We start from the raw sequence: 27,398 nt of genomic DNA, 5'->3' as shown, positions 1-27,398 counted from the left end.
GCAGGTGATGAACCGGCATCACGGTAGTCGGGAAAACCAGTTCGTCACCTTGATTTGATCTTTTTTTTCCAATAATTTCCGGCGTAAATCACCGGAACGCAAAACCGATTGAACACCACGGTGACCGGTTTTGAACACCGGTCAACCGTGGACAATCGATGTGAAGAACTGGGCAGCTAGGATGGTAATCGGTTTTTGACGCCGGTTACCATGGTCAACCGACGCTGAAAAACGATTACCTTCCCTGGTGACCGATTTTGTGCGTCGGTTGTGCTGGTCGTCGGATTTTAAAGAAAATCACCACCTTCCCGGAAGGTGGTGGGTCGTTTTTCCGATGGTTGTTGATTGTATGTTGTTGGTTCTTTCGAGATTTCAGCAAAAAAAAAAAAATCTATTACCTCTTAATTGGTGGTTGTGGGCAGTGATGGTGGGTGGTGGTGGGCGTGGCCGTGCTGGCGAGTGGTGGTGGCAATGGTGGTTGCTTTAATTTTGTGGTGGTTAACAATTGATATGAGGATTGCTGCACTTAGGAAAGAGAAAGCAACGTGAGGATGAGTGAGGGTAATTTTGTCCATTTATTAATTTTGTTGACGGTTTGATAAAAAACGTCGGCTGTATTTAGCAATCCACTTTGTTTATCCTCAAGGAGGGTGAAGAATAGCTCAAGCGGTTAGAACTCCCCTCCCAGTGCCTTTGTGGCTCTCTAAACACCTATAGGGGCTTCTCCAACATTTATCAATTCTGAAGCCAGACATACTATAAACAACCCAGGCCAAAATCATTCAAACACCATGGAAAACGATTAATTTTCCAACAAAACTTTAGCAACGCATGACAAAATCATAAAGATTAGCACTAAAAACCCCAAAATATTGTTTTTCAGTAATAAGCATTACAAGGAGTAAAATTATCTCAATAAATCTTAAAACTCTTGCACATAAATAGGATTGACATATTTGACAAACAAATGCCAAATTAAGGCCTACTCTACTGATCCATACAACGAACATTTCAATTAATTAAAGCAGAAAAAAGAAAACAAAACTATCTGCCAAAAGTTGTCCTCTCAGCAGTAAGCAAGTTGCGCCTTCAAGTTATGGTGAAGCAGATGAAAAAATTGATGTGGTCGTACGCCCTGCAATTAATCAACGATTTCTTCTTCAACACCCACAACCTCTTCATATTCAACTTCTTTAGCTTCGTATTCCTCTTCTTCATCATCACTGACTTCACCGTCTCTAAGCTTTTCTCTCGCCAATTTCTCTTCTTCATGGTACTTCTTCCATTTGTTAACCCATGATTCCCATTCTTCCTTCAACAACCTCCTCTTCTCACGATCTTGTTCACTCAACAGCATGGACACATCTTGGTCTTCTGCTTCATATTTCTTGCTGTACTTCTTCAGGTTCTTTGAAATTTCCTCCTCCTTTTCTGGAGTCAACAAGGATGGTGGTCTGGGGCGCCATATAAACTGAGAAAGAAAATTAATTAGAAAGAAAATTAATTAGAAATAAAACTAAATAGTCCCAATATCTCATAATTAAGAATATACTAGTACACCTTATCACTAAAATAAACTTCATTGAAGTCTTATTTTTCATCCACTACCAAGCCCTCTATTAAATTGATAGTATGTTCAAAGATTTAAACATAATCAATATTAATAATTAAAAAACAGTAACAATTTTTTCTCCAGAGAGCAGATTTATAACAATCACAAAGAGAATTTGCAACAATGGTTGCGACCTATAGGCTAGACTTACAGTAGTCGTAATCTAGACATTGACACTGTAGCCTAGACTTATAGTAATAATCTGACTATACTCGAATTTCTACAAACCAGTCAAAACTACAAGACCAAAAGCATATATTCGATCCAAAGGAGCATCAAGACAGCACTAGCAATAATAACAAAACTTCCAAATCATATTTGGGGCCAAAGAGACAAAAGCAATATAACCATGCAATATTGACATACACAGCCTACGAGGCAACCAAACAACTCACACGTCTATCATGAATACATCACAATTCACAACCAAATATCACTAGATCAAGTGTTAACCAAGTTTTCACAGCCTATAGACAAGGCATCCTAATTTTCCGAACTGTCTAAATTTCAGAAGTCAATCTGTAATCTGAAGCAGGTCACTCAAGCTTTGTAATATTCAGCAGTTATCTTACCTGGAAGAAATGGTCCTTTAGGATTCTGTAAAGCAGTTTCCCATTGAACGACCATATATGAAAGCCATTCTCCATCTCATGAACTGATGTAACAACAGTTGCAACATACCTAGCAAAAATTTAAGAAACATTTGAATAATGCATGGAACAAAGCCTCAGATAAAAGTAAAGAAATGCAAGATATTATTGCTGATTTAAAAACTCAAATAAACAATTTTTACCTTCCAGTAGGATCCCACTCAACATCTGTACACATGAAATGCTCAGTTGTTGCCATAGTTTCAAGCTCATCAACATTAAAAAATTCAAGCTGCCCATTGAACCCCTTCAACCCTGCTAATATGATATATCGACCACTAGGTGACCAGTAAAGAGCATTTGCTTGCTTGCTTTTAAGAGTTGTCAGCTTAGAAACTCGGCTCGTGTGGTGAGCGGTCTTCATTGAGTAAAAACTTACATCGGGTCTAGGATTATCACCGTGGATTACAGCAAATCTATGGCCTTTGGGCTCCCATGCAAACGCAATGATTTTATCATTCTTATTTTCAAGCTCTAAGACTTCAATAGGTATGTCCCGTTCCTTGATCCGGAAAAGCTCAAAGCCAGTATATGTGCTTTTCTTGGTTTTTGTATACCTGTCAACTTTAACAGCAAGGTACTCTCCATTGCTTTGCCAATACATTTTGCAATCACTGACACTAAAAAGATTTTTCTGTCTGATTTCCACTTTGCTAGGTATCTGATACAGACACACCTGCAGAAAACAGAAACATTAGTAGATGACAACTGCCTAAACAACAAACTAATGATACATCTTAAGCTATCCAATACTGCCTATTCCCCTTCACATGGACACCAATTTACACAAGGCAACGGAAGCAGATAAAAACAAGGGACTTACCTTAGCTGGTTGGTTTCCAAGCTCTGGAACAAAAAGTGCCAAAATCGGATCTGTAGGAGACCAACTGAAGTCCATAACATTTTCTACTTTAATGGACTTCTTGTCTATTAGACTAAACGTCTCAGTTTCATACACAGACACAACATTCTTCCCAATTCTGGCAAAATATTTGTCATCCCTGCCACCAGCCCATCTGAACACACAAAAGAAACATCCATATAAGAAAATATATAATGACGTACGCTGGATTCCCATTGAAGTCAAAGGTCATTACTTGAATATAGGCCAATTGACCCCAGTCAAACCACCAGTTCCACCAACTGCAAACTCATCAGCACTTCCTTTGAAGTCTCTCCTCACCTTTCCCGTTCTTACATCAAAGATATTGATTACAACCCTCTGACACATGCACAAATTAGGTCAGTAACATCCATGTTTCAACATATTAAAGCTTAATAGTAAAGCAAAAATAGGGTTTGGTGAAATGCAAAGACACCTACATGTGTATCACGTGGGTTGCTTGGTTCCTGGCTGCTGTAAGTAACGAGGTAGTTTTCTCCAGGAGAAAAGTCAATAAACTTAACCTACAGTGGAATCAAAAATTAAAATCTGTAGGAAAATAATCAATAAACCTTAAGCACGATACAGCTATAGGTTAGAAGCAAACCATATTATGAGCATAACGTTGTATGCGATTAAAAGATGAGGCCCCACCCCAGACAGCAGCTCCTTGACGGTGGACAGTAGCCAAATAAGTTCCCAAAGGTGACCATTGAACAAAACCTTCGGTCCAACACTACATTTATATATTCAAATATGTTCAATAAACAAATCAAAACAAAGCTCATACATTTATATGTCAGTGAAAGAAAGTCAAGATAAAAACTATAGCTTCATAACAACTAGAGGGAAGAAATCAAGAAAATACAATTTGCATAGAGGAACAGGAAGAAAACATACAGGTCGCTTATAAACGGGATCAGGCTTCATGTGTCTAGCATCGTTCCATAAGACCTCAGTATCTTGGCCAGCACGAATAACAAACTGATCACGAGCTTTCGAATCAGTGAGCCAATGATGTAGGTTTTCCTGCAAGGTCATGGAAGCAGAGTAAGCATAAAAGTGGATCACACGAGTAACTCACTTCGTTCCAAATCATTAGTCTGAGAGTCACCAGAATGCATCACAACAACTTATTAGAAGTTTGGCATTCTAAGGAATCAGTGTAAAGACTAGAGAGTACCCAAGATGAACAAGACCAATACCCAGCTACCCAAGGTACAATAATAGAGATAGAGGAAGCAAACAACATCTCTAAAAGTAGACAACAAATATATGTCTATATACAAGAATCTCTGAAAAAATTTGAGTCAATTTTCAAACTTTTCATCCCAATTCTCCAAAACAACACTTCTTTTATTCGTACAGGTAATGCGGGATTAAGCATTAAGCAATCGTTCTACATTTACCAAAAACAGCTACTAAAATTTTGCTTGTCACATATTTGGAAGAGTTATCTGAATTCCTCATTAATAAACAGTAATATATCCCTCATAATCGAACTCAGATGACTATGCATTCGGCCACCATATTCTTTAACGAGTATAATTTAATACCAAAAAATTCACTAGCAAATCAATCACTAATAGTTTAGAGAACTAAATCACCCTACAATTTCAATACAAACACACGAAATCAATTTCAAAAGTAATCAAACTTACAGTAGGAGTATACGGCTTCGTTTCGGGAGGAGCCCACTCATCAGGAACATTCATAAACTTCTCAATTTCATCAAACAAATTGACTGCAAAGATATGAGACTTATCCAATTTATACCCATGAGTCTTCTCCTTCGCAAGTTCAGCTTCCTATCATAGAAAATCCCAAATAACACCATTATCAACCAAATTTCATCAATTACAACCAAATTAAAGAGAAAAATTAAATATATTAACCTGAGGTGTATTAAACTCAATGAAGCAGTAACCTAGGGTTTTCCCAGTTGGATCAACCGGCATCCAAAACCCATCATCCTTAATCACACCAATTTGACTGTAAATTTTACGAATAACACTTTCCAACTTATCGAATTTCTCCTTCGGAACTTGAGGAAGATGATCAACAACAATAATATTCGAAAACCCAATGTCGAAATCTGAGTTTTCTTCATCTCTAAGATCTTCATCATCACTGCTCCAAATTCAAAACCCAAAAAATTATAGAAATCGAATTCAAAAAAGGAAGAATCTTTACACCAAAAAAGAGGAAATTAAACAACCTTATGATGCCGAAATCTTCGCCGGGAGGAAGACGAACATTGTCCCAATCGATTTGGGAGAGATCGACGTTGAGTCGAGCTGCCATTGCATCAATTTCCACCGTCATGGTGGCTGAGTGCAGTTGTTGTTGTTCTCTGAATTCGCCCTTTTTCTCTTTCCTTTTCTGTTCTGCTTCTGTGTTATTCGTCTGATAAAATTAGGGTTTTTGTGTGCGAAGAAGACTAGCAGTGTAAATTGGGATTGGATGGAATTAGAGTTTTATTGGGCTTAGGCCTCTATGAGAGTATGAGTCGGTTCAACTTTGATATAGAATCGGATGCCCATACAAGTTTTATGTATCGCATTAGAAAATTCCTCTCGTGCGAGCGTTTCCTAATGTTTCATCTTTTTCTTACCTTATTTTATCTTTTCATCTTTTTTTTTTACCTATAATTGCAAATTTGATGTATCTTTTAAAATAAATATATTGACAACTATAAACTTAAGCAAAAAATATGAAAATATTATTCTTACACAACTTTTTGTATGTGGCTGGCCACATGGTGTGGCCAGCATACATAACGGGCCCATTCTATTAAGGCCCAAAAAAATAACGGACTTTGAATAAAAAAATAACGGGCCCATTTCGTTCCCCGTTATTTTACATATTCAACCGTTTTATTTGAATTTGTCAGTTTTTTTTCTTTTTTTTGAAACGACGCCAGTTTCCCACTTCCCCAAACCGCCATTATTATACATGGAAGTCTAATCAACCGCCATTTTTTCTTCGTTTGTTCTTAATTTTCTCTCTAAATTCTCTTTCTCATCTCTAAATTTTCTTTAAAATTATTACATTTTCGAATTATGGTTAAATTGAAGATTATTCATCCTAAGGGTAAGAAACGATCATCTTCTTGTCAGAAAGTTTCTAAATCAGGTAATTTTTAAACCCTAATTTTTATATTTTCATGAATTTTGACATTATTGTTGTAATTTTTTCATGAATTTTGACATTATTGTTGTTTTTGCGATTGTTGATTATATGTATTTCGCCCAATTTTTGATCGTCATATTTTGCTAGTGTTTAATTTGTTGATTATATGTATTTCGCCCAATTGTTTGAAGTGATACATGTTTAATTTGTTGGTTTATTTCTTTTTCTATTGTTTTATTTCTTTTTCTATTGTTTTATTTCTTTATTTATTGTTTTTTAAAGGTTACTTGTATTCTTATGATTGTTATTGTTGTTATTTTTTCGATTTTTAGGTTTAGACTTTGTTCTGTTGTTGGAGATGCTTAATTAAGTTGTTACTTTGTGAATGGTTCATTTTTTCGTAGTTGTTACTTGTTATATAAGAGTGAATATGTTGTGATTGATTAAATTCTTATATGAGTGTTACTTGATATGAGGGTTACTTGTAAATGATATATGTGTTACTTGTTATATGAGGGTTACTTGTAAATGTTACTCTTATAGTGTATGTATTATATATGTGTTACTTGTTATAGGGGTTATAATGGATGTATTTTATAGGTGTTACTTGTTATGTGTATTTTATATGTGTTACTTATGGATGTATTTTATATGTGTTACTTGTTATAGGGGTTATAACGGATGTTTTTTATAGGTGTTACTTGTTATACTGGTTATAGTGGATGTATTTTATAGGTGTTACTTTTTAGGTTGTTTGGTATATAGAGGATTACTTATATGATATGGTTTGATTGATAGTTTATTTTCAGTTGTTAGTTGTTTCTTGGAATTATTTATGAAGTGTTGCTGATATTATTTTGTTGATTCAACAGAAGAATTGAATGATACACAGGAAGAACAAAGTCAAGGTTTGAATAAACCTACTGAAGTAGTTATGGAGGAATCAAATGCTAATTTGAATGAACCATCTAGTGAAGTTGAAGTTGGTAGAGTTCTAAGGAAAAGGGGTAGGGATATTCTTAATGAAGATGATTTAGAAGAAGAGCAGGGTGTTGGTAAGGATCTGAATTTGGCTAGTGATGGTGAAGATTTGAATGTTGTGGATTTGAATGCTGAAATTACAAAAGAAGTTGATGAGAATGTTGGTCAGCCACCTTCTGATAATGTCAATCCTATGGATGATGTGGAAGAAGATAAACCTGATGTTGAGATTAAACCTGCAATTGTGAGTAGACGATCCCGCAGAGGTCGTAAACTTGCTGCAACTTCTAGTCAAGTTATCGAAGTTGTAAAAGTTGAAAGTAGCCAGAGGTATGAAATATTCTTCTTTAATTAATTGTGCTTTATTATATTTTTGAATTTGAGTTTTTTTATTTATTGTTTAATATATTTTTGAATTTGAGTTTATTTATTTGAATTTGAGTTTTTTTATTTATTATATTTTTGCCACCTTTTTTATTGCTTAATATTAGTTTATTGAATTAATTTTGTCTGAGTTTATTGTTATTTGTGAATGGTTACTTGTTTTATAGGTGTTACTTGTTGTATAGGAGTGATAAAGTATTAAATGAATGTTACTTGTTAGAGTGTTACTTGTTAGAGTGTTACATGTTGTATAGCAGTGATAAAAGTATTAAAGGTGTTACTATTTATTTGTAGATTGTGGTGGAGATCTTATATAAATTTTACTTGTTAGGGTTGTTTTATATGAAGATTACTTATTTGATTGTTACTTGTTTTATGGTTATATAAAATTTATTGATAGATTTTTTTAGGTGTTACTTGTTTGTATAATAAATATTGTATGTGTTACTTGTTATATAAAAGTAATAAAGGTATTACTTGTTAAGGTTAGTACTTTGTTAAGGTGTTTCATGTTAAGTACTCTGTTAAGGTGTTACTTGTTAAGGTTTTATTCTTTTATGGGTTACTTGTTTACTTTTTAAAGATTGTAGGTGTTACTTGTTATATAAAAGTGGGTGTTACTTGTTAAGGTTTTATTTTTTTTATGATGTTACTTATTCTGTCATTTTAATGTTACACTTTATTTTCATTTTTTTGTTTTAGGGATGATGAAATTGTTTTGCGTAGTAGACCTGCTGGTGTTATGGAGTTGTTTAAGAAATTAAGTGTTGATCAAGTTAATGCTGTAAAAGCTATTGGTTTTGGGAGTTTACAATTGATTAAATTGAATTCATTTCCAACGGAAATGGTTCGTTGGCTCTGCAGTTCATTTGATGCTGAAAATTGTAAGCTTGACTTGCCTAATGGACAGAGTTTTCAGCTTACAGCTGCTGATGTTCATGATGTATTTAAGATACCAATGGGAGCAACATCTGTTCCTATTTCTATTAAAAGGCAGCATTCTGATTTGAAGACAAATTGGAGGAAGTTATATGGGTCTAAATCATTAGATATATCTGTTCCTCTTTTGTTGAATAAGATGTTAAATGACAAGGAGATGCAAAAAGGGAATGATGAATTTAAAAAATGTTTTGTCATGTATGCAATGGTTACATTACTTGCTCCAACATCAAATAGATCAGCTGACTTCAAATTGGTTTTTGCTTTGGAGGATACTAAGCAGATCAAGGAGTACAACTGGTGTCAATATGTCTTGGATGATTTGTGTGACAAATTGGCAAATTGTTCTGCTACACAAAAGTATGTGCCTGGATGTATTTTGTTACTTCAGATTTGTTATTTTCATAAGATTCAAGTGGAAGGATTTTCTGTTAATAGCTCACTGCCCCTGATCAAGCATTGGAATGATGAAACATTTAGAGATAGGTTGGTAAAGGAAAATGGACTATATGGTCAAGGAATTCTTGATGAGGATACATATCCTATATCTGATTTTATTGCTGCAGATGAGCCTGTGAAAAAAGATGAAAAAGAAGAAAAAAAGAAGGAAAAAAAGAAGGGAAAAAAGATTGAGTCTGTTGAGAAGGTTAAGGTTGGGAAGCAAAAAGAAGAAAAAAAGAAGGGAAAAAAGAAAGAATCTGTTGACAAGAAAAAGGAAGAGAATAAAAAAGATTTGAAAGAAAAAAAGAGAGAAAGTCTGATTTCAAAAAAGAAAAATGAAGAGAAAAAGGAAGGAAAAAAAGATGGAGATGAAGAGAAAAAAGAAAAAAAGAAACAGAGTTTGAAAAGAAAAAATGATGTAGATGTTGCTGAACAAGGTGTTGCTGAACAGGAAGTAAAAGAAAAGCAATACAAAAGAAGGCGTTTCTTAAAGAAGGCTGATTTTTATATTGGTCATGCTAAGGAACAGTTGGCTGGGGATGAAAATGTGATTCAGAAAATCATTGAGAAGTACAATCCTTCTGTTATGGCTCAGGATGAGAATGATAGTGAGAATGTATTGAAAAAAAGACGAATGACTGTGAAGGATTCTGAATTTGAAAAGATAGTTGAGAAATATATGCCTTCTTCAGTTCAAGATGATCTTGATGATCAAGATGAAGATGATGAAGATGAAGGATTTGAAGATGTTGGAGCTGATGACGAAGTTGAAGATAGAGCAAGTCCTGATGCTGAGCAAAATTTAGATGCCGGAGTTGTTGATGGAGCGGTTTCTGCTAGTGTTGATGCTGTGCAAAATTTGGATATTGCTGGTTCTTCTCGTGTTGTTGCATTTCAAATTCCTTCAGAAATTCAGACAAATGAAGAAATTTGTCAAATTGCAAATAATGTGAGTTTTCTTACTAGTTTTTTAATTTGTTGTTACTTGATTTTATTACTAGTTTTTTTATTTGTTGTTACTTGTTTTTCTTACTAGTTTTTTTATTTGTTGTTACTTGTTTTTATTACTAGTTTTTTTAATTTTGTGTTACTTGTTTTTCTTACTAGTTTTTTTATTTGGAGTTACTTGTTTTTATTAATAGTTTTCTTACTTGTTGTTACTTGTTTTTATTACTAGTTTTTATATTTGTTGTTACTTGTTTTTATTACTAGTTTTTATATTTGATATTACTTGTTTTTCCTAATAGTTTTTTTTCTTTGGTGTTACTTGTTTTTATTAATAGTTTTCTTGCTAGTTTTTTTTTATAGAGGATTACTTAAATGTTGTGAATAGGTTACATGTTACTTTCATAATTTTTTGTGTTTTACTTGTTTTTTTGTTTAGGTATTACTTTTTATAGGTTACTTGTTTTTTTTATTTAGATATTACTTGTTATAGGTATTTTTTTTAATAGGTTACTTGTTCAGGCATTACTTGTTATAGGTTACTTGTTTAGGCATTACTTGTTATAGGTTACTTGTTATAGGTTATTTGTTTAGGCATTACTTGTTATAGGTTACTTGTTATAGGTTACTTGTTTAGGCATTACTTGTTATAGGTTACTTGTTTAGGTATTACATGTTACTTTTTAAAGTGTAGAAGGGTTACTTGTTTTATAATTACTTGTTACTTGTTATGTAATCAGGGGTTACTTATAATGGGTGCATAAGGGTTACATGTTTATAATTAGTTACTTGTTATGTAATAGGAGTTATTTATTATGCTTACAATATGTTTATTGTTACTTGTTTTTATATATGAGTGTTACTTTTTTTATGGTTATATAAAATGCATAGATATTTTATGGGTTACTTGTTTTGCTGTATAGTATTTTTATTGTTACTTGTTTTTGTGTTACTTGTATGATGTTATTTTGGTTACTTTGTTTTTTTTATTAATTTGTTATTATCATGTAATTGCAGGATGTGGAAAAGAATTACATGTTCATGCAGAGGGACATGAAGTTAATGTCCTATCAATTTGAGCGTTACATTGAATCAATGAAGCAAGAATTGAAACCTGCTAAAGTACATTCTCCACAACCTCAAAAGGAAAAATCTCCTGTGTTATCACAATTAGATCCAATATATAATGATCAGTCATTCTGGGATCAAATTGATAAGATTGTGAAACAAAACATTGAAATGAAGAAAGTTGTTGATGACATGCCTTCATTCAAATTGTTTGCTTGCCCTGAACCTGAAAATGAATCAATTGCAAGTCAGTAACCTGTTGGTGGGTTTCAGGATTTTATCAAAGATGTTGCTGCTCAACCAATTTCAGTTGAAGAAGTCCCTTGTTCAGATGATCCATTGGGTGCTTCTCGTGAAAGAAAAGTAGTTGAGGACATCGTTCATTCTATTAATCTAGAACAGATTAATGAAAATGCCCCTCATGATTCTGGAGAAGGAAGATCTGTTGCTGCTGATGTACAAATTGGGGTTCATGATTCTGAAGAAGGAAGAACTGTTGCTGCTGTGGTACAAGAAGGTTCTGGTGTTGGAGTTTCTGTTGATTCTGCTTCAAATGCAGAAGTTGGTAAAACAAATGACAAAGCTATTGTTGTTTACAGTCCTGTGGTTTCAAGTCAGGACATTGTTTTGACAAGTAGCCAAGGAAATTTTGGAGCTAAATCGAGCCAAGATATTGTTTTAATATCCAGTCAAGAGAATGTTGAAGTTGGAACAACTCAAGATATTTTTCAAAGTCTTGAAAGTTTGGCTATGATTTCAAGTCAAGAAATAGCTTCAACTGAGATTAATCCAACTGAGATTATTCTGGATCAAGGAGTTTTTGATGGTTCGTCTCATGATAACATTCATCAAAGTGTAATTAATCAAGATCCTCCTGAAGAAATAATTCATCTTTCAACCAAAGAATGGATTCATGAGCTTAGAGAGTTGCAAAGAAATGATATTAATGCCTCTGACAAAGTTGCGCCTCAACAAGAGACTTCTGTGAAAGATGCTACTTCTAATAAACAGGTTGTTGGTACCTCGTCCAAACAGCCTGTTGATACCTTAAAAGAATCATCTGATCCCAAAAAAAAAGCACCTCAGAAAAAGAATCCTGAGAAAAAAAATTCTGGAAAAAAAAGAAGGATTCTACTCAGCCAAAAGGAAAAAAGAAAGAAAAAAAAAGAAGTGTTGACATGTTTTGTTGCTGGTTGTACTCCTGAAGAATCTTACAAGATTCTTAGGAAATTTTGGGATGATGAAGGGAGGCCTGATGGTGAGAAGAATATAATTTCTGATGATAATGCTGTACAGTCTGCTGAATTTATAAGTTGTGATATTAACTGTGGTGCGTATGGTGGTTATAAATTACAGTTAATCTCAAAATTTATGAGGCTTAACTGCAAGAGAGTATCAAGAATGAGGAGTTTACGGCTGATGGTTGCTGATTATTATTTTCTTCAGAATTATTCAGAACTGTCTGATTCGTAAGTTTTTATTTTATTTTATTTTTATTTATGTAAGTATAACTTTATTTTAACTGTCTGACATGTTAATCTTTGGAACGGTCAAGATCTCATAATTTGTTTAATGGTTTTTTTTGTTGCATGTTCTGAAATTGTATCACTTATTGTGTTATTTGTTTGATATATGTTTTTGTTACATGGTGTTACTTGTTATTTATATGTGATTATTATTGTGTTGGGTTTATATTTGTTACTTTTTATATATTTGTTGTTTATGGAGTTACTTGTTTTTTATTTTGTTACTTGTTTGTATCTGTTACTATATGGTGTTACTTGTTTATTTAGTTACTTGTTTTAGGAGTTACTTGTTTTAGCAGGTACTTGTTTTAGCAGTTACTTGTTTCATTAGTTACTTGTTTCAGCATTTACTTGTGTCAGTAGTTACTTGTTTCAACAGTTACTTGTTTCAGCAGTTACTCGTTTCAGTATTTACTCGTTTCAACACTTACTTATGTTTGTTACTTATTTGATTATTTTTGAACAGGGAACTCCTAGTATATTTTAATGAGTTCTACAGTTTACCTCGAGAAGAATTTTTGACGTTGTTTCAGAAGGAAATGATGTCAAGCAGAATTTTGGATTGTTTTTTTATCCTATTGAATTATGTTGAGGTTTATAAACAAAATAATGACAATCCAAGACTCTTTTTGGTGGTGAATATATGGTAATTTGCTTACTACTTTTTTTATTTTTCAAAATTTAATTATATTTATTTATATTTACTATTTTTTATATTTTATACAGTGGCCTCTTTTATGCTGTTTATATAATGGAGAAGGATGCTTATATGAGAATGAAGTATTTGGAGCATGGGATATGTGGATGGAATCTGTGAAATGTTGTGAATTGTTTGATGCTGTGTTGGTAAGTGTTCTGTTCACTTAATTTTTAAGAGGTTAACTTGATAACTAGTTTGATTCTCTGTTTTTTTTTAATTCTCTGTTTTTTTTTCTTTTAGATTTTCATACCAATCTACTATGGACAACATTATTCTACTGTTGTCATAAATTTCATGTCTGAAACTGTTGACTATTTGGATAATCGAACTTATTCAATGCAAGTCCAAGTACAAGGCAAATCAAAAAAAGGGCAAGCTGCTGCAAAAAAATGGAAAATTTCAACAAATTTTGATGAATTTCACACAGAATATTATACCCTCACTTGGTACATAGTAAGTATTCAATATTGGATTCTCTATTTATTATTATTATATTCTATTTTGCTCCTTTATTTATTATTTTATTAAATGGATTACTTTTTTTAGTGTAACTAGTTCTGTGGTTACTTTTTGTATATTACTTGTTTTTTAGTTTTTCAATATGAGTTACTTGTTACTTGTTTTTTAGTTTTTCAATATGGGAATTACTTATTATGCGAATTACTTGCTATGGGAGTTACTTGTTATGGGAGTTACTTGTTATGGGAATTACTTGCTATGGGAGTTACTTGTTATGGGAGTTACTTATAGTTACTTGTTATGGGAGTTACTTGTTATGGGAGTTACTTGATATGGGAGTTACTTGTTATGGGAGTTACTTGCTATGGGAATTACTTGTTATGGGAGTTACTTATTACTTGTTATGGAATTACTTGCTATTGTTACTTGTTTTGGGAATTACTTATTATGAGTTACTTGTTTTATGGATTACTTGTTATATGGAATATATTTTATGAGTTACTTGTTTTTGGGATTACTTGTTATATGGATTACTTGTTTTATAGATTACTTGTTTTTGGGATTGAGGTTACTTGTCTTTGGGTTACTTGTTTTGGGGTTACTTGTTTTGGGTTGAGGTTACTTGTCTTTAGATTACTTGTTTTGTTGGCTGTTACTTGTTCTGTTTACTGATTTTTTTTTTTGCAGAGGCTGTATATGTCAAAATATTTGGTTCTTAAAGGCCATGATAATGGAGAAGCTGTGAAGAATTTTGACATTCGTATGATTCCACTAGACTCTCAAAAGTGTGATGTGGAGACATTTGATTGTGGAGTGTTTTGTTTGTACCATTCTGCTACATATGAAGGGAAACCTTTTAGATGTAAAGGTTTGACTGAGGTAAACATTTTTTTTATTTTTATTTATTTCTGTTTTTTATTTTTATGTTAATTACTTTAATTTTTTTTTATCATATATTATTTTATAGGCATTGGAGAGACGGCGTTTTAGAGCAGAAATATGTGCATCTCTGGTATTGTGCAATTTGAATCTAAGAAGAGAAGATGTTTTAGAAAGTTTGATTGATTTTGCTAATAAGAATGAAGAGATTTATTCTGAAGTCATTCTTAATGAAAAAATCGCAAAGGCTAATAAGGAAGCTAAAAAGGCTAGTCTGTCTAAAAGCAAAAAGAGAAGTCTAGGAAAGAAAAAAAATGTTAGTGAAGGAAAAAAATTGTTTTCTGAAAAAGAAGTAGATGATGCCATTGGGATAGAAAAAGAGGATAAGACAGAAGAAGACATACTGGTTGCTGCAACTATTGCTGTTGAGAAAATGGCAGAAGAGGCGAAGAAAAAGAAAGGTGCTATTCCTTTTAAGGAGGCTGCTCAAAGGCGTTCTTCAAGGAATAAGTAAGGAATTTGTAAATCATTTTAATTAGGAAACTTTTAGTCGAGTTTGTATTTACATTTTTATATATATACATTATTACAGTCCTTTTTTTTTAATATAGTGGTATGTAGTAATATGTAGGATATATACTGTTTTTATTCATTTTTATATATACATTATTACAGTTCTAGTACTTGTTATTTTACTTGTATTTATCAGAGTTACTTGTTTTACTTAGTAGTAAAAGTTACATATTAATGACATGCAGTTACTTGTTTGATATATGTTTTTAAGAAAGGTTATCAAATTATAAGATTTACTTGTTTTAGTTAGTAGTAAAAGTTAGCTTACTTATAAATGTTCTTATACTTGTATTTTTATGAATAATAGGAGGGAGGAGGGTTACTTGTAATTTGATGAATAAAAGGATTGAGTAGGGTTACTTGTATTTGTTACTTGTAGTAAGAGTTACTTGTATTTTTATGAATAATAGGAGGGGGGAGCAGGGTTACTTGTATTTGTTAGGTTACTTGTATTATATGAATAATCTAAGGGAGGAAAGTTACTTGTTACTTATATGTATAATAGGAAGGTTAATTATATACTAGTGAATACTTGTATGTTACTTGTTTTGGTGGTTACTTGTTTTTACTAGTTATTTGAAAATGACTATTACTTGTATTATAAAACATGTTTAATTGCAGTATATATATATATATGATCAAAAAGAGTCTGATTGCAGTATGTATATTTAAAAAATAGTCTAATTACTGTAATCTAGAATTACAGTATGTATCAATCACATAGTTAAAACTTAAAATAATTTTGGGTTTGAAACTGGAGTTATTGTTCCAAATTCTCTGGAATTTCCTTTGGCTTGCATTGCTTTTGTTTTCTTTGCTTTAGGTTGCTTCCCTTTCTCAAAGTGCCCTTTTATTCTTTTGCTTCTTCCTTTTGTGTTTGCTTTTTCTGGATCCATGACTGCAGGGATTTCTGTTTCTGGTGATTCTTCCTGGTGATTAGTTGAAGTTTGCTGTTGATTACTTGTAGCTTCCTGTTGATCAGATGAGGTTTCCTTCTCCTTATTCTTTTGCAATTCCTTCTTGAATTCATCTGCCTTCTCTTGTATAATTTTGAAATGTTCTTTTACCAAATTTCTTGTCTCTTTGTGCTCTTGACATTTTATAAGTAGATTGTAGCTTCTTCTTGCCATTGTGTGACGCCAAGGCATTAATTTGTCAGCCTGAGATTCTTTTTTAGCTGCATCATCTTTCTTTTTCCAGACATGTGCTTTTGCCATTTTAGACCATCTTGATGAAATGTAGAAGCTAGGAATTCTTGTCACATTATGATGATGCAAGATCTTTATGCAATGATAACAAAGCCAACCAATTTCTTCAAAATTCTTGCAAGAACATGCTATTCTATTTAGAGCTTTGTTATATGTAACCTTCTGTCTGCTACTTTCATCATACTCTATCTGAACCTGATAAAAGTATAAATCTCCCACAGTAGCATGATGATAGGTTATGCATCCTATTGAGTACATGAATTCTGTTTCAAAATATCTGAAAATGGTTTGAGTGTATACTTCTGAAGCATGTTTAAGTAATCCAATAAAAGGAATACTTGAAGTTGGGTTTGAATTTGAACATTTAAAATCAGCATCTGATTCATTCTTTCTCCACCTCTTCACTGTTTGATTGAAAATTTTGAAGAAATTTGTCAGGCTTGTGTTTTTGTTCGCCTTAAACCCAACTGCATTATTTGTACTTTCACTTCTTTGTGATGATAGTATATTCCAGCAGAAAAAAAGTCTTTACTTAATGCTGTACACCATTTTTGTCTCAAACCATACAACCTTTTGAACCATTTATTGTTTTCAAGTTTGTATTTTGCAATCATTGAATCCCAGCATGTCTGTAATTTTATATTTTGAAATAATAGTTAGTCTTTGATTAAAAATACAAATAATTAAAAATAAAAATAAAGTAATGGTTACTTGTATTAAATTATAAGTAATAGTTACTTGTTAACTATACATGTAACATTATACAAGTAACCATTGGTCCATTACAAGTAACCTCATACTTGTAATGGTTACCTGTATTATATTACATGTAATGGTTACTTGTAATATGATACATGTAATAGTTACTTGTATTAGGGAGAAGGTTACTAGGTTACTTTTTATCATATGGTTACTTGTTTTGAGATTAATTGAAATATATGCCTGAATCTAATGTATTATATTACATGTAATGTTTACTTGTTAACTATACATGTAACATTATACAAGTAACCATAGATCCATTACAAGTAACCTCATACTTGTAAATTTGTAATGGTTACCTGTATTATATTACATGTAATGGTTACTTGTATTATGCATGTAATAGTTACTTGTATTTGAGTGAAGGTAACTAGGTTACTTATATTATATGGTTACTTGTTTTGATGTTACTTGTATTATATGTGTTACTTAAAAGTGTCTAACACCCACTCAAAAGTAGGTTGTCAAGGGAGTTACTTGTTAGTTATTAATAAAATTATCAGAGGTTACTTGTTATAGTGAACCAGGGTTACTTGTATATACTAGTATATAAACAGGGGTTACTTGTCTTTACTATTATATTATAGAGGTTACTTGTTTTTACTAGTATATTATAGGTGTTACTTGTTAGAAACCACTAGGGTTACTGAAGGAATTGTGTCTTCGATAAGTGCAATTACTAGATATATCAAGGATCACTATTATGGAGATAATAAGTTCATTCTATTGGGGCGTCATCATCTGTTGCTAGACTATGAGAGATGATCTTTGGGCTAGTCAAATAGCCCAAAGCCCTTTAGAATGGATCCTATGTTGGTCACACACAAGGGTATTGGGTTAAGCAAGTAAGAGGCCCATTAATGGGCCTCATGAGCAATTAACTAATCATGAATTGGATTGGGCTAGCATAGTTAGATTGGAATTAGGTTTTGGGCTTCTGACATGGGCTCTTATTTAGAGATGAGATCTATAAATAAGAACCATGCCTAGGGTTTGGTGTAAGAAGTCATAATTCACACACTGTGAATTTTGACATCAAGGCAACCAATCCCAAAACCCTAATCCTCTCTCTAACTCACGGCTACCTCTCTCCACACCTCTCACCCACGGCCGGCCACCCCTAGTGGCCACGTGGTGTTGCGCGGTGGTTCTTGTCTAGTTGATCGTTCGTCCATCTCCGTAGAAGGTCGATAGAAGTGTTCTCTCGCGACTAACTAGCATTAGTGGAGGTCTTAACTTGTGCCCGTGGACTGAATAGAGGAATCTCGCTTGGGGTTCTTTATCTCCCTTTGTTCTTGCTCGATCGCACGTGGAATCACGCTTCAAAGGTACGATTATTTGTGCTTTATGTGTTATGCATTAGATCCTTGGATTAGGTACTATATGAATATGATTCATGTTATTTCCGCTGCGTAGTACCTATAAAACCCTACAGTGGTATCAGTTAGCCTATTGCATTTACGCATATTGCCAATAATTCTTTGATAATCCACAATTTTAATTCAATTAGGAGGGAGAATATTTAATTAGGGGTCAATTATTATATTAAATGTGATTTAACTCTTGGAATTGATTAAATGTGATTTAATAATGCTCAAAATAGCCATGATGTGATCCGATTTTTGCCCTATTATGCTCGAATATTTTTCGAACCCTAACCCTATTTTTCCGAAAATTTTGAAACCATAAACCCGAATTTGTGAAATTTGTGTTTTAATTTTGATTTATTTCGATGGTAATATGTCTAAGGAATTTAATCTATTTGATTACATGTTAAAATTATGAATTTTTCATGATCAAATTATTTAATTTAAGTGTTAAATTAAATTGGGGATTAATTTCATCAAGAACCCTAATTTCAAAATTGAATATGATTTAATTTTGAAATTAAAAGGACCACATTAAGTTAATTTAATTTTAACAAAATGTTTTGTTTTAATTAAAATCACAAAAAATTAAAAAAAAAAATTTTAGCAGCGGCAACCGCGGCTGGGTGGCGCAGCCACGGCGGCTGCCGCTGCAGGTGGTCCGGAGGGAGGGGCGAGGAGGGGCAGCAGGTGGATCAGAAAGGTGCAGCAACAGCAGCACCGTGCAACAGTTGCGCGGCACTGCTGCTGCTGTGCGTCGCTGCCTATAGCAGCGTACACCTCACGGTGTACGGCCACCGTGGCTAGCTTCGGCTGGCCACACCACGGTGGCTGGCGCATTTTAAAAAAAAAAAAAAAAAAAAAAAAAAAAAACAGTTTTTTGAAAATTTATTTCAAGATAATTATGAATTATTTTGGGATAAAATCAGTTTTATTTTGGATAAGTTAAAATATTTTGAAAATATGATCTTTTATTTTAAAAGATAAAATTGGTTTTATTTGGATAAAATCTTTTATTTTAGGATAAAATCAAATATTCAAAAGTTGTTATATTTGATATTATCCATATTTAAGTTGTTAAATTGGTAATTATCCTAAATTAAAGTGGTTAATTTTGGATAAGATTTGTTAGGATATTCTGAGCATATTCCAAAAGGATAATAATTGATTTAAATAATGTGATTATCCCATAACTATTTTTGGATATAATTGATTTAAAATATGTGATTGGCAAGTAATTAGGATAGAATTCCTAAATTATTTAGGATAAACATGGAAAATAAATATGATTTATATTCCATAATTTCAAATAAGATTTGATTCTATCTCATACCTAAATTAAAATATATGATATTTTATAATTGGTCATGATTAATATATGATATTATCTAATTACGGTAATTAATTAAAATATGAGATATTTATAGCCATGCACCTTTATTATGAACATTCGATGTTGTAGTTTAGGAAAGCATGATGAGTGATTTATTATATGGCACTTTATAATATATGATATTGTTTATTGCTATATATAGACTAGTATGGCCCATAGATTCTAAAATACGATCTGCGCATCGTGAAGTATTTTTGTAATCTAAATACGGTCTGCGTACCGTTGAGTATTTTTGTAATTTATTTTATTTTATTTAAGTAGTAGATAGAATAGAATAAATTTACAGGTTGCAGTTGATCCAAAACCAATGAAGTGAAGGCCCAATGGAGCAACATGGATGAGATCCATGATGTTTCAAGTGGGAGCATTTTGCTTAATTAGTTTTCTTAGGATTAAGGGGCCATACTATGTCATGTTTTATTGCATTAGTAGATCATGCATGTTTAGGTTTATTTATGTTGCTTGATGATGCGTTAGAGTTCACTATAAAATCACAACATAATAAATCTAGATCCCAGAAATATTGATGCAGCTTTTCCAATTAAAAACCCGATGAAAACCTTGATCGTTTGTGATGGGTCAGCACTCAGCAGAGCATCATAATATATCTTGGGGAAGTGGGGGTAGAACCGCATATCTACACTTTTAATTGGTTATATTCAACAAGGTTACCTAAATCGTTTAGAACCTTGAAGCTAAGAGTAATAATTAAACATGCGATGGTTAATTATTCAACCAAGAATTACAAGAGTTGTAATCAGTAAAGAGTTTACTCACCTTGAAAATGTAATGGTTGATGCGGAGCTTCACTCTGGTTAATTATTGCACAAATAAAGGATCTTGGAATCATTTTATTCAATAGGGGTCAATTTAAAATTGAATAAAATGCTTTAAAGTCACCAATAAATTCTAAAATTACTTATGGTACTTTAAATTTAATAAACATAATTGAATTTTGCGTTTACTTATTAGTAACATGTCGTTCTAATTTTATTATTATATATAATCTCCTCGATTGAAAATAAAGTTGAGAAACGTTCTCAAAAGAGTTTAAAAGATAATCCACAAACCTATATTCCAATTTTGCTAAGATTGTTCTAAAAGGCAAGTTTTAGAAATTCATGTCACATGTCTAAGGTTGGTTTTATTCAAAATGTTTGAGTAAAATAACAACACATCTTCATTTTGAAAAATGTTTCAAGGGATATAATGAGATGAGAGGAACAATCCCTCAAAAGACAAGTGTGCAAGTCCAATAAAATCTCTTATCTTCAATATGATTGAATATAAGAAAATGATTGGAAATCTCTATGATCAAAAGTTGATCAAATAACAGTATTCTTCATCTATTTTATATAGAGTTTAATACTTGATTAAACTCAAATATAAATAATGATAGAATAGACTTAGCAAAATCATGAAAAATGCTTAAAGTAGTTGAGCAAGGTATCATTTTGAACCTAAGAGAAATGTTCTAAGTGGCTCAAAGGGAAAGGTTTAGAAATATATGAGGATTGCATTAAGAAGTTATAGGCCAAGAAATGCAAACAAGTTGCTACTTCTCAAACCTAAAACTACTTACATGCTAAAAGTTGTTGTGAACAACAAATGTTTCAAATTAAATGGACCAATTCCAATTGATTAGATACTACCTCATATAGTTGGAAGGTAAAGAATGGAAATGTTCTAATTTAAGAATTATATCATAGAAATTGATTTAGCATATTGCTACTTCTTGGACATATGATGTCTTGTTTAGATCACTCATTGCACAATGTGATTGAACTAAAGGAAGAAGTTATTGCTAAAGGAGAGATAAATCTACAAGTTTAGAAGCAAATGTTGCAACTTCACAAGTAGAATCTACAAGTCTGGAAGCAAAAGTTGCAACTTTACAAATAGAACCAGTATTTCACCAATAATGGCTAGAGTTAAATAAAGGTTATCTACTCTTGTCATTATCAAAACACCATTCAATGTTAGTAATGACTAAGCATCGAAGATTCAAAAACGTGGAATAAATGTTATTCTATGCTTCATTGAGTCATAATGTGTTTTGAATTGCTAAATAGGTTTAAAGTTCTATATGATAGAAATAGTTAAACCATTTCTATATATATAAGTTGTCTCTAACATGTCAATTAATTCGAATGAGAATGAAAATTGCATGCGGAAGATCCAAAGGGATGGACTTTCAATATCATTAGATTATGAATCTATTGATATATGTAATTATCATTCTAATTTGAAATTTTGACTAAGTCACCATTTAGAGAAATGATGATGAGAACTCAAGGTCGAATACATATCGATGTAAGAAGACCAAAGGTTCAAGGCTAGAGACGGACAGTGAAACTTCATTTGTGATATGATCACTACTTATGCTTAGTTGAAGCATGGAAGTGAAGATTTTGAAAAGTTCAAAAATGTTCAGTATGAAGTTCAGTATCAACTTGACAAGAAAATGATTACATTACAATATGATTGTAATTGTGAAAATTTAAGTCAAGACATGTACTTGGCTACACATTCAAAGTATTGCGATATGATCGTAATAATGAGAATTTAAGCCAAGACCTTGATAAACATCCAAGAGTTGTGAAATCGTTTTACAACAAACTCCGAAAGAAAACCTTGTGAAGTGTTTATGAAGGGAGTTATCAATCTATATGAGATACATTTTGATAATGGATGTAAGTTACCTATCTTCCAACCATTGTTCTAGGGATATACTTTTAAGAAAAGCTACAAAACTAAACAAACTACATACGTCAAATCAAATGTAGCAAAGGCTTCATATGTGATATGGATAAGAGAAGTTCTTATATAGTCTTTCTACAAAGCAAGGAATAAAAGTTGTATTGAAACGTTTAATGCACATTCGATTCCTAAATAAAGCACGGGGTACTACTACACAACCATGCTTAGCACAAAATGTTTGTTGCTCAAGTAGATGCCCTTATGGAAATTGTTCCAAAAGGTCAAGTGGGAGTAGTGTAAATCTCAAAAGAGTTTGAGAAAAGCAACAAACAAATTAAACATGGTTCAAACCATGATTGGTTCACCCTATGCAAAATATGCCTCCTCAAAAGGCAAGTGGGAGTATAAGAATCTCGAAAAGTTCGAAAGCCTTGAAAGAGTTCAAGAAAAGTGATTTCGAAAATCTTGAAGAAATTTGAGAAGTTATCGAATAATAGCAACAATATGAGCATGATTCACCTCATGATACAAATGACAACGCGTGGTCTCATTAAGTATAATGGGATTAATAACCATGTGTCGAAGGTAGTACATTCCAAGTGCACATCCTCTATTGTCATTTCTCATTGAAAGCTAAACAAAGTTGTTGTATGAGTTTCAATTGTTGCATAAAAACCCACAATGATGACTAGCACACGTAAAACTTAGCCAAAGAAATATGATTTCACATTGACTAAGAGTTCTAAAACATTTATTTTGGAACATTATGATTATGCGAGTAATAAAGATGATTTGACAAGTTATAACTCCAATTGGTTTAAAACCAGGAAATCTGAAATAGATTCTAAGTCTGTAAGCAAGTGTATGACACTTGAATAATTTGCCTAAATTGGGTGAAACCCATTGTAAGCAAAGCAGACAAGAAAGAAAAATGTTTTCTAACTAAAGCAAAGACTTGTTAAAGGATTCAACTAATTCATAGTATGACTATGATTATGATGAAACCTTTACATGTTGCAAAGATCTATTAAAGATATTTTAGTGATTTCTACCTTATGAGATTTGGTAGATGGATATCTAAACGCTTTCTTGAAATTGTTCATGAAATAAGATTTGTATATGATACAATCAAAAGTTTGAAGATCCAATAATCCTAGGGATGCCTAAAAGATCCATAATGGATTGAAGTTAGCATCAGGGAGTTAATGTTCTTAATTTTATGAGTTAATCAAATCGTTTGATGTTCTTGTAAAATGAAGAAAAGGTCTTGTATGTACAAGATGTTTAGTGGGAGCTATGAAGTCTTCTTGGCCCAGTACAAAGAGCAATTAATGAAGGATCAAGTAATGGCTATTGCATTTTGTATGAAAACCTTGAAGAAGAAGATGAGTACATTTGGGATTCAAGATCTATATAGATAGGTCTCGAAGGATGTTTGAGTTTGGTTAAGAAGCTTATATTGATAAGATTCTTATAGGGTTCAACATTATATTGAAAAGAGTTTCAATCCCATGTAACATGGCACATTGCTTAATGATTCAATACTTTAAGAAAGGTTGATGAAATTAAGACTTTGAGTGATGATCCTTATGCAATTTGCAAAGGACGCATCATGCATGTCATGGACTATACTTATCCATTTGATTCACGTGTTTTAAAGAACAAGTGAAGATAGATTTCAATCGAAATCCAATGTGATGTTGGAATACAAATTAGAAATTCCAAAGTTCCTTGCGAAAGGGCGAAGGAAAATTATTAGTGTATGGAGATGAAAATGATTATAAGATTTAGAAATTGCAAAGTTCATGTTTATGAGAATGTCTCATGAACTCTACTTACAAAACCCCTTCCATGACCAAGGTATGAAAGTCATGCTAAGGTTCTTGGATTGAAGCAAGTTATGTAATTTTAGTTGTGTATGTTTTGAGAAAGCATATTACAAAAGTAAATACATTAGCTTGCAGAATTATGTTTATCAATTGAAACAAAGTTTCAATCTTATTTGATCGTGGTTTCAAAATTAAATGAAATGTCCAAAAATAATTGTGGATTGATGGGCTCATCAGGTTGTGCATTCGATGCAGACCTGGTGTATGAAACCCCACAGGTGAACAGATCCATATATTATTTAAGTTCCTAGTTCGAAATCATTAAAGTGGACATAAATGATTTCAATGAATGGACTAGCATGTAAGATTGATTGGATAGCTCGGTTTCATGGGCTATAGGAGCATAGTGATAAGGCTCGGTCAATCACATGGATATGCATGAATGATGCAGGATCGAACTATAGACCAAACTTTGAAGTTCAAGTATAAGACTTCCGGATATATTAGTGGATTCCTTTGACATGAGTGGAACATTGATTTCATTCAATGGATGATGTAACTGTGGTACATTCAAACGTCTGCCCGTAACTGGAGATTATAAAGGGTGTTTCCTGGTTATTTCAGAAGTTGAGTGGGAGCTTTGGTTGCCACAAGATTGGATAGAGTCTACCTATTAAATTAGGAATGTGTCATGTTTTGGCCTCTTGAAGAGGGAGAATTCAGAAAATGCATGGCCGTGCTCAAATGTGTTACATAGTAAACATTTGTTTTGTAATTCTAACTCAGATTTCAAGAAACGATTTGTGGATTAATATGGATTAGCATGAGATGCAATCATATTATCAAATCGACACAAAGTGACTTAAGGAATTTGAATATTGCGCACTTGTCTCAGACAAGTGGGAGATTGAAGGAATTGTGTCTTCGATAAGTGCAATTACTAGATATATCAAGGATCACTATTATGGAGATAATAAGTTCATTCTATTGGGGCGTCATCATCTGTTGCTAGACTATGAGAGATGATCTTTGGGCTAGTCAAATAGCCCAAAGCCCTTTAGAATGGATCCTATGTTGGTCACACACAAGGGTATTGGGTTAAGCAAGTAAGAGGCCCATTAATGGGCCTCATGAGCAATTAACTAATCATGAATTGGATTGGGCTAGCATAGTTAGATTGGAATTAGGTTTTGGGCTTCTGACATGGGCTCTTATTTAGAGATGAGATCTATAAATAAGAACCATGCCTAGGGTTTGGTGTAAGAAGTCATAATTCACACACTGTGAATTTTGACATCAAGGCAACCAATCCCAAAACCCTAATCCTCTCTCTAACTCACGGCTACCTCTCTCCACACCTCTCACCCACGGCCGGCCACCCCTAGTGGCCACGTGGTGTTGCGCGGTGGTTCTTGTCTAGTTGATCGTTCGTCCATCTCCGTAGAAGGTCGATAGAAGTGTTCTCTCGCGACTAACTAGCATTAGTGGAGGTCTTAACTTGTGCCCGTGGACTGAATAGAGGAATCTCGCTTGGGGTTCTTTATCTCCCTTTGTTCTTGCTCGATCGCACGTGGAATCACGCTTCAAAGGTACGATTATTTGTGCTTTATGTGTTATGCATTAGATCCTTGGATTAGGTACTATATGAATATGATTCATGTTATTTCCGCTGCGTAGTACCTATAAAACCCTACAGTTACTTGTTATAGTGAATCAGGGGTTACTTGTTAGAAATCACTAGATTTACTTATAAGAGATTACTTGTTAGAAATCACTAAAGTTACTTATATTATATGGTTACTTGTTTTGTGGTTACTTGTATTATATGTGTTACTTGTATTAATAAGATAGTTATAGAGGTTACCTGAAATTCTTCCTCATTCACACATCCTGAAAGACATTTGTTGAATGCATCTTTGAATGATGTATCTCTTTTCAGTGCTCCAAACCTTGATACATCATTCTTTATAAGATGCCAAATACATAATCTGTGTCTTGAGTGAGGATAGACCTACAAGAGTGAAAATATATTATACTTTATTCTTGAAATAATTTATTTTACTGAGATTATAAGTTCAGAGATTACTTTTTCAATTGCTTTAGACATTGCCAAGTCTTGATCTGTGAATATTAAAGCAGGTTGACTACCACCCATAGACTTCTTAAAAGTGTCTAACACCCACTCAAAAGTTTCTTTTTTCTCATCAGCAATAAAAGCACAGGCAAACATTACATTCAGCCAGTGATTGTTGAGACCAACAATAGGAGCACAAATAAGATTATATTTGTTTGTCCTATATGTGGTATCAAATACAACAACATCTCCATAAATTTGAAAATCTTCCTTCATTTCAGAATTTCTCCAAAAAATAGCAGTCACTTTGTTTTCATTTTCACCACCTCCTAACTTAAATCTGAAAAAAAAAATTCAGAGGTTACTTGTTTTGGTGATAAGAGTAACTGAAAGTAGTAAATTCTTGTTTCAAAAGAAGGACTTTAGTTACTGGTATTAAATGTATGAGTTACCTGAAAAAGAAATCTTCATCTTCTGCTTGCTTTTTGTATAATTTATCTATTACAGTTTGTGCATCACCTCCCTGAATTTCTTTCATCTTCTTCCTTGAAATGTAATTATAGTGGTCTGTCAGAGTATGTCCTACAATTTCTTCTCCACCAGCTTCACTACTTATTAATCTATATGCATCTGCTGGTCTTAACCCACTGTCTGCCATTAAATTAATGACTTTTGCCTTTTCTTCTGTTATCTTTCTCTCTGATCTATGTAAATGCTGCCAAACACTTCTTGTCAACTCATGGTTATGTGCTATAACATGCTGTTCAACTACAAACATTCCTTCTTTTTTTTTTTTTGCCCTAATGAATGCATGACAACCTGTCCTAGTTTCAGGCACTTGATGTGTTCTTTTTTTTTTGTTTTCAATTTGTGGAGGGTGTGTTTTTTTAGCT

The 27,398-nt window shown here is 32.8% G+C and overlaps 1 protein-coding gene and 1 pseudogene across 1 annotated transcript; both read right to left on the bottom strand.

Moving 5' to 3' along the window:
* Window positions 1–832: 832 nt before the first annotated feature.
* Window positions 833–5,594, bottom strand: LOC145603597 (eukaryotic translation initiation factor 3 subunit B-like). Its single transcript, XM_081659527.1, has 11 exons — window positions 5,364–5,594; window positions 5,041–5,275; window positions 4,807–4,953; window positions 4,046–4,174; window positions 3,753–3,881; window positions 3,586–3,669; window positions 3,360–3,484; window positions 3,086–3,278; window positions 2,406–2,938; window positions 2,185–2,293; window positions 833–1,471 (listed from the first exon to the last, which is right to left on the bottom strand). The coding sequence occupies exons 1-11, from the start codon at window positions 5,468–5,470 to the stop codon at window positions 1,142–1,144; spliced, it is 2,121 nt and encodes a 706-aa protein (XP_081515653.1). The 5' UTR covers window positions 5,471–5,594; the 3' UTR covers window positions 833–1,141.
* A 10,309-nt stretch (window positions 5,595–15,903) lies between these two features.
* Window positions 15,904–27,163, bottom strand: LOC145604488 (protein FAR1-RELATED SEQUENCE 5-like; annotated as a pseudogene).
* Window positions 27,164–27,398: the final 235 nt, after the last annotated feature.

This window comes from Chenopodium album, chromosome 22, assembly GCF_948465745.1.
Source record: "Chenopodium album chromosome 22, dcCheAlbu1.1, whole genome shotgun sequence".
Classification (NCBI taxonomy): domain Eukaryota; kingdom Viridiplantae; phylum Streptophyta; class Magnoliopsida; order Caryophyllales; family Amaranthaceae; genus Chenopodium; species Chenopodium album.
This window is presented reverse-complemented; position numbering and strand designations above follow the sequence as displayed.